Raw genomic sequence first — 16,424 nt, forward strand, 5'->3', positions numbered from 1 at the left:
CTACGAAAAACTACAACTCGTCCTGCAAAAATAAAGCCCTCGTAGGACTATATCGACGGAAAAGTTATGGCTTTTGGAATGTGGGGAGGAAAAAACGAAAATGAAAATGAAGATCTGAAAAAGGGCTGCGACCGGAAGGGGTTAAGCAAGTTCAAGTAGGTCCAGAATGTTAAAAAGTGCCTCCATTTGTACTTAAATTATATAGAAAAACTATTATAGTGCAGATGTGTGCCAATAATCGTCTTTTTAAATGACTTGTATTACCGTTTTTGCTTCTAACTACAGCACGGACTGCCCTTAGTCCGTGCTGCGGGCTGCTCATAACTCTGCATTAGAGGTCACATTACATTGTACAGCGCTGGCGGCCGCCCTGGGAGCCATGGAGACGAGCAGGACGCTCTGTCACCTAATGCAGAGTTATGGGCAGCCGGCCCTACTGACTATGGGCAGTATGTTCTGTAGTTGGGGTCAGTTCACACCGTTTTTTGGCGCCGATTTTGACGCGGAAACTGTGTCTGAATCATCGCCAAATAACGTCCGAAATCACTCCCCATTGAGTTCAATGGGAGGCAGAGGCGTTTCTTCTTTGGCTTTCTTCCCGCTTGCGGGAAAAAAAAAAAATGACGGCTTGTCTATTCTTACCATGGTTTCCGCCTCTGACCTCCCAAATCAATGGAAGGCAGTAAAACCCATGGCATTTCTTTTTTTTTTTTCCCCGCGGTCCTAGTATTAGCTTCAAAGGCTGCGGGCAAAAAACAAGTGCAGGCAGTTCAAAATCTGCTAAAAAAATTCCTAAAAGAATTCTGAGGCAGATTTATTTTTCTGCCATCAAGAAACACTGTGAACAGGGCCTAAGAAGCAAAAATGGTAATACAAGATACGTGAGCCATGGAGACTAGCAGGGTGCTCAGTCTCCTAATTCAGAATTATGATCAGCCAGCAGCACGGCCTATGGGTAGTCCGTGCTGTAATTAGAAGTAAACATGATAATACAAGTCATTTAGAAGGATGATAGTATAATAGTTTTCTATATAATGTCAGTATAACCGGTGAAACTCTTTACTATTACTAGTTATGGCTACTAGATTCTGGAGATGGGACGTTGAGCCAGGGATTTATTGTGATTTCCAGGTTTGGAGTCGGGGAGGAGTTTTTCCCCTAATGAGACAATTGTCATCCACCCCATGGGGGGTTTTGCCTTTCTCTGGATCCACACGGTAGACTTCTGTCTTTTTTTCATCCTTAATAACTATGTAACACAATGTATGGAGCAAAATTTACCACCGATATAAAGTACAATGTGTTCCGAAAAAACAACCACAGAATGACTAAGATAAGAAAAGGCTTATTCCCACTTATGGTACGTCCACACACGGCGTTAACACTGCACAATTTCCGACCGTATTTTCTGTGTGGAAATTCCGTAGTGTTTTCACAAGAGAAATTGACATTCTGCAGATTGAGAATCTGCAACGCACTTCTTTTCTGCGTATTTTTCCCACAGTGTATGGATGAGATTTGTTGAAATCTCATTCACATTGTTGCTACTGTAATACGCTGCAGATTTTCCACAATTAAATCTGCAGGTAATCTGCCCCGTGTGCACATACCCTTAAAATGACACGTCAGATTTGAGAAATGGCTCTCTTAAATAGGTCAAAACTGGCTGCGGCGGTAAGTGATTAAACCCAAAATGATTTAGTCCTTAAAAGCGATGTACACCTTTTGTAGGCAATATCTTCTTCACATTTTTATTATTTTTTATTTTTTTTTAAAAAGGAGATTGCTGGAGCAGCACTGTATCCAAAAGACCTCACGGCAGGTGCAGATCTTCAAAAAGAGTGAAATGGGCAAGGAAGCAGCACTCCAAAGGTAAAAAAAGATTTAATCCCCACTACAACTTGGTGCAACGTTTCACCCTCACAATGAGGGCATTTTCAAACATAACAGTGATCACAGGGTTTAACCCCTTCCCGCTCCTTGACGTACTATTACGTCATGGCAGCTGTATCGTTAGCGCTCCATGCCGTAATAGTACGTCTCGGGAGTAACGGCCGTTTCGGCCGTCCTCCCGACACATACAGGAGCTGTGACGCTGCTGTCTTGTTCAGCAGCTGTCACAGCTCCTACAGCGGGGACCGATCGCTGTGTCCCCGCTGATTAACCCCTTAAAAGCCGCGTTCTATAGAGATCGCGGCTTTTTAGGGGTTAAGCTGCCATCGCCGGCCTGCTACGCGATAGCGGCCGGCGATGGCGACTATGGCAACCGGACACCAAACAATGGCGTCCGGCTATGCCATAGACGGAAGCCTAGTGGGTCCTGACAACGTCAGGACCCACTATGCTTGCTGTCAGTGAGTAGCTGACAGTTCTAATACACTGCACTACGCATGTAGTGCAGTGTATTAGAATAGCGATCAGGGCCTCCTGCCCTCATGTCCCCTAGTGGGACAAAGTAATAAAGTGAAAAAAAAGTTAAAAAAAGATGTGTAAAAATTAGAAAATAAAAGATTTAAAAGTAATAAAAGTAAAAATCCCACCTTTTCCCTTATCAGTCCTTTATTATTAATAAAAATATATAAACAAACAAATAAACTATACATAATTGGTATCGCCGCGTCCGTAACGGCCTGAACTACAAAATTATTTCATTATTTATCCCGCACGGTGAACGCCGTAAAATAAAATAATAATAAACCGAACCACAATCACAATTCTTTGGTCACTTCACCTCCCAAAAAGTGGAATAAAAAGAGATCAAAAAGTCGCATGTACCTAAAAATGGTACTGATCAAAACTACAGTTCGTTACGCAAAAAATAAGTCCTCGCACGGCTTTATTGATTGAAAAATAAAAACGTTATGGCTCTTAGAATAAGGTAACACAAAAAGTAAATGATTGTTTACAAAACGTATTTTATTGTGCAAACGCCATAAGACATAAAAAAAAACTATAAACATCTGGTATCGCCGTAATCGTATCGCCCCGCAGAATAAAGTGTCATTTATAGCGCACGGTGAACGCTGTAAAAAAAAACGAAAAAAAAACAATAGTAGAATTGCTGTTTTTTAGTCACCACGCCACCTAAAAATAGAATAAAAACTGATCAAAAAGCTGCATGCACCCCAAGAAAACTACAATGGATTCCTCAAGGGGTCTAGTTTCCAAATTGGGGTCACTTTTGGGGGGTTCCCAATGTTTTGGCACCACAAGACCTCTTCAAACCGGACATGGTGCCTAATAAAAAAGAGGCCTCAAAATCCACTGGGTGCTCCTTTGCTTCGGAGGCCGGTACTTCAGTCCATTACCGCCCAAGGGCCACATGTGGGATATTTCTCTAAACTGCAGAATCTGGGCAATACGTATTAAGTTGCATTTCTCTGATAAATCCTTTTGTGTTATAAAAAAAATGGTATAAAAGAGGATTTTCTGACAAGAAAAAAATTTAAATTTCACCTCTACTTTGCTCTAAATTTTTGTGAAACACCTAAAGGGTTCATAAACTTTCTACATGCTGTTGTGAATACTTTGAGGGGTCTAGTTTCTAAAATGGGGTATTTGATAGGGGTTTCTAATATATGGGCCCCTCAAAGCAACTTCAGAACTGAACTGGAACCTAAAAAAATAAATAAATGAGGCAATACTTCGCTTCTAACATTATACTGATAATGAGCCGTGCCCACCCCGAGATTACCCCAGTTTTGACCGTTTGTCTAAACGGAGACCCCTATTAGACCGTTCCAGTGCCCGGTTTTCCCAAGCATACACCCCTGAGAAGTGTATTTCTATTGATGAGTCCCTGGTACATTTTAAAGGGAGGGTTCAATTCCGCGAGTTCCTGCCGGGTAAGAGGGCAAGGTATGGCGTGAAGATGTATAAGCTGTGAGAGTGCATCAGGGTATACCTACAGGTTTAGGATATATGAAGGAAAGGCCACCCCCAAACCAGACTGCATCCTGGACTACAATAGGTACATGGGAGTGATGGACTTGTAAGATCAAGCCCTGAAGCCCTACAGCGCCATGCGGTGTGGTATAAGAAGCTGGCCGGGAACATCATATAGATGGCATTGTACAATGTGTACGTGCTACGTCGATGTGCAGGCCAGACGGGAACTTTCCTGGAATTTCAAGAGGTGATTATCAAGAACCTAATCTTTAGGGACCAAGAAGGGGGGGCACCCAGTACTTCTGGAAGCGAGCCCACACGCATCGTACCAGGGCAACACTTTCCAGGGGAAGTTCCCCAAACTGGCAAGAGGGGAAAAAGTCAAAAGAGGTGCAAAGTCTGCTATAAGAGGGGGATAAGGGAGGACACAATATATCAATGTGACACGTGTCCCGAATAACCAGAGCTCTGTATGAAAGTGTTTTAAAATTTATCATACATCCCTTGGTTTATAATTTACCCCAATTTTACTTACCCTGATGCACTCCGCACAGCTTATCCCCCCTCGTCTTTCCCCTCTGGGCCCTGCTGTGTGTCCAGGCAGCTGATAACAGCCACATGTAGGGTATTGCCATACCCGGGAGAACCCACATTGCAGTTTATGGGGTGTAGGTCTCCGGTCAAAATGGTCACTACACCTCTAGATGAATGCCTTAAGGGTGTAGTTTTTAAAACGGGGTCACTTCTTGCGGGTTTCAACTGTACTGGTACCTCAGGGGCTTCTGCATACATGACTTCGCACTAGAAAATCCCGAGTAGGCCAAATGGTGGTCCTTTCCTTCTGAGCCCTCCCATGGGCCCAAACGGCAGTTTATCACAACAAATGGGGTATTGCGGCACTCAGAACAAATTGCGCAACAGAATGGGGTATTTTGTTTCTTGTGAAAATAAGAAATTTTAAGCCAAAACTACATATTATTTGACAAAAATAATTTTGTTTTCATTCCCAGCCCAATTCAAATAAGTTCTGTGAAAAAACTATGGAGTCTAAATGGTCACATTACCCATAAATGAATTCCTTGAGGGGTGTAGTTTCCAAAATGGGGTCACTTCTGGTGGGTTTCCATTGCTTTGATACCTCTGGGGCTCTGCAAATGTGACATGGCACCCGAAAACCAATCCAACAAAATCTGTACTCCAAAGAACACACAGCGCTCCTTCCCTTCTGAGGCCTCCCATGGGCCCAAACGGCAGTTTATCACCACAAATGGGGTATTGCCGCACTCAGGACAAATTGGGCAACAAAATTGAGTATTTTATTTCTTGTGAAAATAAGAATTTTTGAGCTAAAATGACATATTATTGGAAAAAATATATTTTTTTTAAATTCCCAGCCCAATTCAAATAAGTTCTGTGAAGAAACTATGGGGTCTAAATGGTCACATTACCCATAAATGAATTCCTTGAGGGGTGTAGTTTCCAAAATGGGGTCACTTCTGGTGGGTTTCCATTGCTTTGATACCTCTGGGGCTCTGCAAATGCGACATGGCACACGAAAACCAAACCAGCAAAATCTGTACTCCAAAGAACACACAGCGCTCCTTCCCTTCTGAGGCCTCCCATGGGCCCAAACGGCAGTTTATTGCCACAAATGGGGTATTGATGCACTCAGGAGAAATTGGGCAACAAAATTGAGTATTTTGTTCCCTGTGAAAATAAGAAATTTTGGTAAAAAATTACATCTTATTGGAAAAAATGACATTTTTTTAATGTCACAGCACAATTGAAATAGGTGCTGTGAAAAAACTGTGCGGTCAAAATGCTAACAACAACCATAAATGAATTCCTTGAGGGGTGTAGTTTCCAAAATGGGGTCACTTTTGGTGGGTTTCCATTGCTTTGATACCTCTGAGGCTCTGCAAATGCGACATGGCACCCGAAAACCAATCCAACAAAATCTGGACTCCAACAAACATATAGCGCTCCTTTCCTTCTGAGGCCTCCCATGGGCCCAAACGGCAGTTTATCACCACAAATGGGGTACTGCCACACTAAGGACAAATTGGGCAACAAAATGGGGTATTTTGTTCCCTGTGAAAATAAGAAATTTTGATCACAAATGACATTTCATTGGAAAAAATTAAATTTTTTTCATTTCAGAGCCCAATTCAAATACGTGCTGTGAAAAAAATGTGCGGTCAAAATGGTAACAACAACCCTAAATGAATTCCTTGAGGGGTGTAGTTTACAAAATGGGGTCACTATTGGGGGATTCCTACTGTTTTGACACCTCAACACCTCTTCAAACCTGGCATGCTGCCTAAAATATATTCTAATAAAAAAGAGGACTCAAAATGCACTAGGTGCTTCTTTGCTTCTAGGGCTTGTCTTTTAGTCCACGAGCGCAGTAGGGCCACATGTGGGACATTTCTAAAAACTGCAGAATCTGGACAATACATATTTAGTAGTGTTTCTCTGGTAAAACCTTCTGTGTTACAGAAAAAAAAATGAAGAAAAATGAAATTTGCAAATTTCACCTCCACTTTGCTTTAATTCCTGTGAAATGCCTGAAGGGTTAAAATACTTTATAACTGCTGTTTTGAATACTTTGAGGGGTCTAGTTTTTAAAATGGGGTGTTTTATCAGGGTTTCTAATACATAGGCCCCACAAAGCCACTTCAGAACTCAAGAGGTACCTTAAAAAAAAGGCTTTTGAAATTTTCTTAAAAATATGAGAAATTGCTGTTTATGTTCTAAGCCTTGTAACGTCTAAGAAAAATAAAATAATGTTCAAAAAACGATGCCAAACTAAAGTAGACATATGGGAAATGTGAACTAGTAACTATTTTGGGTGGTATAACCGTCTGTTTTACAAGCAGATGCATTTAAATTCTGAAAAATGCAATTTTTTCAAAATTTTCTCTAAATTTTGCAATTTTTCACCAATAAACACTGAATATATCGACCAAATTTTACCACGAACATGAAGCCCAATGTGTCACGAGAAAACAATCTCAGAATCGCTTGGGTAGGTTTAAGCATTCCGACGTTATTACCACATAAAGTGAAATATGTCAGATTTGAAAAATGGGCTCTGAGCCTTAAGGCCAAAACTAGGCTGCGTCCTTAAGGGGTTAACGCCTTCCTGCTGTGGCTACTTTTGACCTTCCTGACAGAGCCTTATTTTTCAAATCTGACATGTCAATTTATGTGGAAATAACTTTGGAATTATTTTACCTATCCAAGCGATTCTGAGATTGTTTTCTCGTGACATATTGGACTTTATGTTCGTGAAAAAATGTAGTCGATAAATTCAATATTTATTTGTGAGAAACACCACAATTTAGAGAAAATGTGCATTTTTCTAAATTTAACTCCTTAACGACATGTCACGTACTGGTACGCGGCAGCCGTTAAGAAGAAGTATGGAGCGAGCTCACGGGCTGAGCTCACTCCATACACAGCGGGTGACGGCTGTGTTACACAGGCGACACCTGACTGCAACGGGCGGAATCAAAGAACACCTTAAATGCCGCTGTCAATCATGACCGCGGAATTTGAATTGTTAGAATCAGGGGGCGCCCCCTCAAACATGCCATTGCACGCCCCCTCATGGCACGATCGGCCGTTTACAGTGGGTGTTATGGCAGCCTGGGGGCCTAATAAAGGCCCCCAGGTCTGCCATCTTTTTATACTCCTTTGAAGCCCTGCCATTAGTATTGCAGTATATCATGCAAGGGATCCAACGATCGCTGCTTCAAGTCCCCTAGGGGGGACTAGTCCTAAAAATCTTTGTTTTTTACTTTTTTTTTATGTTCCAACTAAAATGTAACATTAAAAGTTCAAAAAACACCCCTTTTCCCATTTTTTTTTCCCCCTAAAGCAATGTTAAAAAAAATAAAAGTTAACATAACTGGTATTGCCACATCCGTAAAAGTCTGATCTATCACAATAAAGCTTTATTTAACCCGCTCTGTGAATGCCGTAAAAAAATTATATATAAAACACGCAAATTGCTATTTTTGGTCACCTTAGCTCTCCAGAAAAAAGGAATTTAAAGTGATCAAAAAGTTGCATGTACCCCAAAATGGTATCCGTGAAAACTACAGCTCGCCCGCAAAATTTAAGCCCTCACACTTTTATATTGATGGAAAAATAGAATCGTTATGGCCCTCAGATATGGCGACTTTTTTTTTGTTTTTAGCAAATAGTTTTATTTTTTTAAAAGTGGTATAACATAAAACAAAACATATACATTTGGTATCGCCGTAATCGTATCAACCTGTAGAATAAGGTGAATATGTAGTTTTTTACCGCCTGATGGACAGTGTAAAAACAAAACCCCCTCAAAAAAATGGTGTAATCGCAGTTTTTTGCCCATTTCACCCCCACAAATAATTATTTTCAGTTTCCCAGTACATTATGCGGTACAATAAATGGTCCCATGAAAAACTACAACTTGTCCCGCACAACCCCTCATCATACTGCTATGTCGAAGAAGAAATAGAAAAGTTATGGCTTTTGGAAGGCGGGGAGGAAAAACGAAAATGAAAAACTCATTGGCCTGGTCTTAAGGGGTTAAATGTATCTGCTTGAAAGGCTGATAGTTATACCACACAAAATAGTTACTAGTTAACGTTTCCCACATTTCTACTTTGTTTGCATCGTATTTTGAACGTCCTTTTATTTTTCTAGGACGTTACAAGGATTAGAACTTTAGCAGTAAATTCTCACATTTTCAATAAAAATTCCAAAAAGCTATTTTTTCATGGACCAGTTCGTCTGAAGTGGTTTTGAGGGCCCTATATATTAGAGAGCCCCCATAAATCACCCCATTTTAAAAACTGCACCCTCAAAGTATTCAAAACAGCATTTAGAAAGTTTCTTAACCCTTTAGGCGTTTCACAAGAATTAAAGCAAAGTAGAGGTAAAATTTACAAATTACATTTTTTTTGCAGAAATTCATTTTAAATTAATTTTTTTCTGTAACACAGAAGGTTTTACAAGAGTTACGCAACTCAATATTTATTGCCCAGATTCTGCAGTTTTTAGAAATATCCCACATGTGGCCCTTGTATGCTAATGGACTGAAACACTGACCTTAGAAGCAAAGGAGCACCTAGTGGATTTTGGGGCCTTCTGTTTATTAGATTATATTTTAGGCACCATGTCCGTTTTGAATAAGGCCTCATGCACACGACCGTAGCCGTGTGCACGCCGTGATTTTCGGGTCGGCCGGCTGCGGACTGTCATACGCGGGCCGCCCGCAAATCGTAGGACATGCACATGGCCGCCGTCATAGTTTTCAATGAGCCCGGACCGCAGAAGATGTCCGTAATAGGACATGCGGTGCGGTATTTCTGCGGTGCGGGTTCCCGGGCCATGCACGGACCGTAAAAACTACGGTCGTGTGCATGGCCCCATAGAAAAGAATGGGGCCGCAATTCTCCCGTGGATTTTCGGGGGAATTGCGGCCGCAAAAACATGTTCGTGTGCATGGGGCCTTAGTCTTGTGATGCCAAAGTGAGTATGTAGTGAGGGTGTAGTGAGCATTTTGAACCCACAAGTGTTTCATAGATTTTACTAGAATTTAGATTTACTAGAATTTGGACGTGAAAATAAAAATGTTTACATTTTTCCAATAAGATTACGTTTTTAGCTAAAACAAAAAATCTATTTCCACAAGGAATAAAGAAGAAAAATCCCCCAAACATTTGTAAAGCAACTTCTCCAGAGTATGTAAATACCCAAAATGTGGTCATAAACTTCTGTTTGGGCACACGGCAGTGCTTAGAAGGGAAGGCGTACCATTTTGACTTTTGGAGCGCAGATTTTGCTGCAGTGGTTTCTTGGCACCATGTCACATTTGCAAAGCCCCTGAGGTACCAGTACAGTGGAAACTACCCAAAAGTGACTCCATTTAGCAAACTACACCCCTTGAGGAATTCATCTAGGGGTGTATTGAGCATTTTGACCCCACAGGTATTTCATAATTGTAATTAGAATTGGGCAGTGAAAATAAAAAATATATATTTTTTCAATATAATGCAGCTTTAGCTCAAGAGTTTTCATTTTCTCAACAAATAAAGGAAAAAAAGAACCCCAACATTTGTAAAGCAACTTCTCCAGTGTACGGAAATACCTAAAATGTGGTCATAAACTGCTGTTTGGGCACACGGCAGAGCTTAGAAGGGAAGGCACGCTATTTGGCTTTTGGGGTGCAGATTTTGCTGGATTTCTGGGTGCTATGTCGCATTTGCAAAGCCCCTGTGGGACAAACAGTGGAAACCATCCAGAAGTGACCCCATTTTGGAATCTACACCCCTCAAGGTATTCACCTAGGGGTGTAGTGAGCATGTTAACCCCACAGGTGTTTTCCAGAAATTAGTGAAAATGGTATGTTTTTCCATAGATATGCCAATATGTGGTGCCCAACTTGCGCCACCATAACAAGACAGCTCTCTAATCTTGCTGTGTTTCCCGGTTTTAGAAACGCCCTGCAAGTGACCCTAATCTTTTGCCTGGACGATCGACAGGGCTCAGGATTGAAAGAGTACCATGTAAAATTGAGGCCTAATTTGGCGACTTACAAAGTATTGGTTCACAATTGCAGAGGTTCTGATGGGAAATAAAAGAAACCCCTGAGAAGTGACCCTATTTTGGAAACTACACCCCTCAAGGCATTTATTAAGGGGTGTAGTGAGCATTTTCACCCCACAGGTCTTTTCAATAAATAAATGCGCTGCGGGTGGTGCAAAGTATGAATAGCAATTTTTCCCTAGATATGCCAATTCAGTGGCAAATATGTTGTGCCAAGCTTGTGCCACTGGAGACACACACCCCAAATATTGTTAAAAGGGTTCTTTCTGGTTTGGCGATTCCATATATGTGGAAGTAAACTGCTGTTTGGGCACGCTGTAGGGGTCAGAAGGGAGGGAGCGCCATTTTATAATGTGGGGGGCATATGTAATCTGTGTGGAGTACATCAGGGGCATAGTCAGATGGCATAATAATGGGGTAAGATAATCCATAGATGTGTGTTACGCTGTGAAGCAATCCTTGCACAGGCCAGTGTCGCACTGATAAACTATGTCCTTTCTTATCCCCCTTTTGGTACACTCTCCGCACCTTTGCAGTTTGGGGAATTTTGCTGGGAAGTGTTGTCCTGGTATAATACGGGCACCCTCGCTTCCAGCAGATATGTTTGAGTCATACCCTGCCTGGTTCCCTAATTTTAGTACCTTGATAAATCGCCTTGTGAAACAGAAGAAATTATCTGCTCGGGCTGCACTACTGCATTTTTTTCTTCCCTGACTTATTGGAGCCTTCACTTATTTTATTTTTTTCATAGCCGTAGTGGTATGAGGGCTGTGTTTTTGCGGGACGAGCTGTAGTTATTATTTGTACCATTTTGGGGTACATGCGACTTTTTGATCACTTTTTATCCTTTTTTTTAAGAGGCAAGGTGATAAAAAAACAGCAATTCTGGCATAGTTATTTAGTTTTCTTTTATACATCATTCACCATGCGTTATAATTTACATGTTAACTTTACTCTGCGGGTCAGTACGATTCTGGCGAAACCAAATTTCTAACACTTTATTATGTTTTACAATTTTTTGCACATTAAAATTACTTTTGTAAGAAGAATGTATTTATTCTGTCACCACGTTGCATGAGCCATATCTTTTTAATTTTTTCGTCTACGGAGTTGTATAAGGACTTGTTTTTTGCGAGACGAGCTATAGGTACCATTTTTGGATACATGCGACTTTTGGATCACTTTTTATTTACATTTTTGAAAGATATAGTGATCAAAAAACAGTACTTCTGGCAGTGTTTTTTAGTTTTGTTTTTTACGGCGTTCACTGTGCGGGATAAATAGAATAATATTTTTAGCGTTCAGGTCATTACGGATGTGGCAATACCAAATACGTATGGTTTATTTATTTTTCTCAATGACTATATGGGAAAAAGGGCGATTGTGTTTTTATTTTATTACTTGAAACTTTGATTTTTATTTTTTACAACTTTTTTATTTTTACCTTTTTTTTATACTTTTTATTTTTTAGTCCCACTAAGGGACTTGAAGGTCCAACTGTTTGATGTTCCAATACATTGCACTACTGTAAAAGGGGGTGGAGTAATAGCGGGGTTCACCGGCTAGTGTTGCCCACTAGTACTACCTCCTTTATATCAGGGTCACTAGGGTTATGCCTAGTTCCCCTACCTTTATTTTATACTAACGTCAATCTGATTGCTTTGCTACTAAGTGGATATGACCATATAGTAGTAATACATTTAATATTTATTAATACAAAATAATCGCACCTAGATGAAATACACCAAACACAGTAAATAATCACCGTATAGTATCCGTGTATCCCAATACACATAATAACTTAATATCCAAAAAAGAGAACGTGAAGCAGCACTCAAATAAAGTGAATTTATTCATCCAACATGGAACCACGTAGTTTTACCTCCTCTATGAAGGCACTTGAAAATGCCTTCATAGAGGAGGTGAAACGTTGTGGTTCCATGTTGCATGAATAAATTCACTTCATTTGAGTGCTGCTTCACGTTCTCTTTTTTGGATATCTAACACATAAGGAGAGGTCTCGCCTTATTTTTGAAGCTTTGCACCAGCCTAGTCAGGCATTTGTTCACAGTGCTGCTCCAATCCTTTGCTTTTTTCCATAATAACTTAATATGTATTGAATACACTAACACTTCACGTGGTACAGTATAAATAAGGTATTACAAATACTAATCTATACCACCACCCACTTACCTAAACAAACATATAAGTTACGTTACAATATACACACGCTCACTATTTCTGTCCTGCTCCCTACTAAATATAACTGTCCCTGTATAATCAGGGTTAACACGGGATGTGGAAGATAAAGGTTTACAAGAGAATAGTCAGGTAAAGGGTTAACAATGGGAATGTGCAGGCAGGTGGGAAAGGGTTTACAAGGGATGTGTACCAGGGGATGTGCAGGTAGGTAAAGGGTTAACAATGCGAATGTACAGGCAGGTGGAAAAGGGTTAACAAGGGATGTGTACCAGGAGATGCAATGTGCAGGTAGGTAAAGGGTTAACCGGGAGATGTCAGGCAGATACTGAAGGGCTAACTCAGGGTCACCAGCTCGTTGTGTAGGGGGTGGGGGAGAAGCAAGGGTTAAACAAGGGAAATGCTGTAGTGTAGAGGAGAGAGGGTTTTGGTTTTTTTAAACTCTTTTTATTGAAAAGTAAACAAAGTTTCACAGTACGGACTCAAAAAAGTGAGTGGACAACAATGTCCTATAAATTTATGACAAAGCACTCGCAGGTGCTGAAAATATAATTACAGTATTTTCACATATTACAAACCGTACCATGTGAACAATGGTACCAGAGACATGAAACGTAACAATCTGAGCATACATATCAAAAGACTTTTACAAGTGTGTATTTATGCAAGAGGCCCGGGACACCCACTACCACCATAACAATCCACAATTATCATCCCCCCCCCCCCCTCCACGAGCGCGTTCACTGCCAGCCCCTGCTCTCTGGAGGAATAATTAGTGTCTGAAGATCCGCACCACAAGTCCCAAATTTTATGAAATTTGTCAGGGCGATTTCTGTTTTGAATGTGACACATTCATACGATACCGTTGAGTTAACCATATTTTTCCAAACTGTAGGAGGTCGCCTATTCATCCATCGCATTGAGATACCTTTACGAGCTAAAAATAGTCTCTTGTATAAAGATTCTGGTATAATATGGCCACTGTTCTTCCTCCATTATGCCAAACAAACAAAGTTCTGGAGAGCTGACAATAAGGGAAGGTAATATCAAGTTAAGGAATCCAACAACTTCCGCCCAATATCCTTTGACGTGAGGACACATCCACACCATATGCCAAAAATCTGCAGAAGCGTAAGAACATTTAGGGCAGGAAGGTTCAGATATACAATTCATTTTAAATAATCGTACAGGTGTCAGGTAGGCTTGATGGATATAGTATAACTGAATGAGCTTATTGTTGGCCGCCGGCGACACATGTAGGTGAGATTGTAATAAGTCCACAATACTCTCTTCAGTAACTGATGGTATCAGTTGGGACCATTTAGAAGTAGTTGGCAGCGGGGCTGCTGAAGCCTTTTTGTCAAGTAGGTGAGCATAGATGGTAGAGATCAGCCCCTTAGGTCCTTGAGATCTGACCACCCCAATGAGAGGATACGAGGAGATGGGCTGGCGAGGTTTCCCGCAAACTGTAGAAAGTAGATGGCGCAATTGTAGGTATTTGAAGAAGTGTTGTCTCGGAATGTGAAATCTTTCCTGCATTTGTTCGAAGGATAGGAAGACATCGTTATCATAGACATTGTCAAGCACCTGTATACCCGCAGCTATCCAATACGCTGCATCCGGGTAGGTGTATAATGATCCCAAGGTACATTGTGCCATAATGAAGTTTCCGCACATATTGTAGATGAACCGGAGATGCCCACAGCCACGTTCCACGCTCCCCTGGCCGATCGACAAATAGGCAGCAAAGAGGTCCCAGGAACCCCATGGTGAAACAAGACAGGCCATAATGATTCATGTGTGGAGTATTCCAGTAATATTCCCTCAGTTCCAGGGGGTCGACTTGCTTGTGTCCAGGGGCCAAAATATTTGAGTTGGCCAGCTAAATAGTATAGGTAAATATCTGGAAGAGCAATACCAGCCATTTCTTTTGGGCGTTGCAATTTTTGTAAGGCCAGTTTAGATCTAGAGCGTCCCCATATAAAGGATATGATTGAGTCCAATTGTTTGAAGAAGGACTTAAGGATAGGAGTGAAGACATGTTGCAGAACATACAGACTCTTCGGAACTATCACCATTTTTATCAAATTGATTTGGCCCATGAATGATAAGGGAAGGGCTGCCCACACCTTGAATTTTTCTCTAAAGATGGCCAAAAGAGGGTGAACATTGAGTGGAAGGGAGAGTGTCGCTCTCCCAGCAATATGCAGTCCCAAATATTTGAAGTGTTTAACCACTGCAAGACCCTCCATCGTGGAACCCACCGGCTGGGATTCGTCCGGATGAAGATACAATAATGCCGACTTTGTCCAGTTGATACGAAGTCCGGAGTAGTCTCCAAATGTATTAATGAGGCTTATTGCCCTAGGTAGGGAATACTGTACCCTTGAGAGGAAAAGCATGATGTCGTCAGCGTATAAAGCAATACGATCTACACTTGCTGCATGTGATACACCCTGCATCTGTGTCTGATCTGATGATTATCGCCAGTGGCTCCATTGCCGTAGCAAAGAGTAAGGGAGACAGGGGGCATCCCTGTCTCGTTCCCCGGCCAAGCTCAAATGAAGCAGATGTTAATCCATTCAATGCCACATTAGCCTTCGGGTGTTTATAAATGAGCTGTATCCAGGCCACAAAGGCAGGTCCAAAGCCAAAGCAGGTAAGAATGCCAGAGAGATATGGTCATTCAACGGAGTCGAAGGCCTTAGCTGCATCCAAGGAGGCCAAGACCCAATCATTATTGTTCCGCTCCCCTATTTGTGCCACTGCTTGGACTCTCCGCAGGTTATCAGAAGTGCTTCTCCCAGGTATGAATCCCGACTGATCAGGGTGGATGAGGTCAGTGATGACCGAGTTCAACCGGTTCGCAAACACTTTCGTCAGTAACTTATAGTCGGTATTGAGCAGGGAAGTAGGTTTATACGACCCGCAGTCCAGTGGTGACTTATCCAGCTTCAGAAGCACAATTATGGTAGCATCATAGAATGAAGCGGGCACCATCCCTTTTTCAAAAGACTTATTCAGAACAGCAAGTAACTGAGGCAAGAGATGTTCTTGGTATTTCACGTACACTTCAAGCGGTATGCCATCAGGGCCAGATGACTTGCCCTTCACCATTGAGGACAATGCGTCTGTCAATTCAGTTAGTGTTATAGGAGCATCCATAAACTCTCTGTGGATCTGTCAATTTGGAAATATTTATTTCTGATAGGTAATCCCTGATGTTTTGTGGGGATGCCTGCAGTGTCGAGCTATATAGGTCCTTGTAGAAGTCCGAAAAACAACTGAGAATTTGCACATTATCATGTAGCGTAGTCCCACCGGTTGTATTGATACGTAGTATAGCAGGGGAAGCAGAGTTGCTATAGATTAGATGCGCCAAGAGGCTACTGGATTCATTGCCATGTTCGAAGTATCTCTGTTGAGAGAAAAAGGTGCAGCGTTTAGTCTTTTCATGAAGGAGATGTACGTATTCTCTGCCTTTCTGTAACCATTTTTGTTGAGTGAGTGGGGAGGGGTCCGCAATGAATGCAGCCTCCAGGTTGATGCATTCACTCTCTAGTAGCTGTTCCATCTTAGAGGACTGTCTCTTATGATAGGAAATCGAGGACTGCAAACATCCACGTAAGTATGCCTTCAGGGCGTCCCATAGAACCGACTGGTTATCAAAGCGAAGGTTATCCGTAAAGAACATCTCCAGTTGATCTGGAACACGATTCTGTTCACTGAACACTGTG

General features: G+C 41.5%; 1 protein-coding gene across 1 annotated transcript in view; it reads left to right on the forward strand.

Moving 5' to 3' along the window:
* Positions 1-16,424, forward strand: part of LOC142657829 (uncharacterized) — a 124,422-nt gene that overhangs the window by 54,945 nt on the left and 53,053 nt on the right. The window contains exon 9 of the mRNA XM_075833293.1: positions 1,780-1,872. Coding sequence (XP_075689408.1) covers positions 1,780-1,872 — 93 coding nt within the window. The remainder of the gene's footprint in view (positions 1-1,779; positions 1,873-16,424) is intronic.

Source organism: Rhinoderma darwinii, chromosome 1 (assembly GCF_050947455.1).
Source record: "Rhinoderma darwinii isolate aRhiDar2 chromosome 1, aRhiDar2.hap1, whole genome shotgun sequence".
In the NCBI taxonomy this organism is placed as follows: Eukaryota; Metazoa; Chordata; class Amphibia; order Anura; family Rhinodermatidae; genus Rhinoderma; species Rhinoderma darwinii.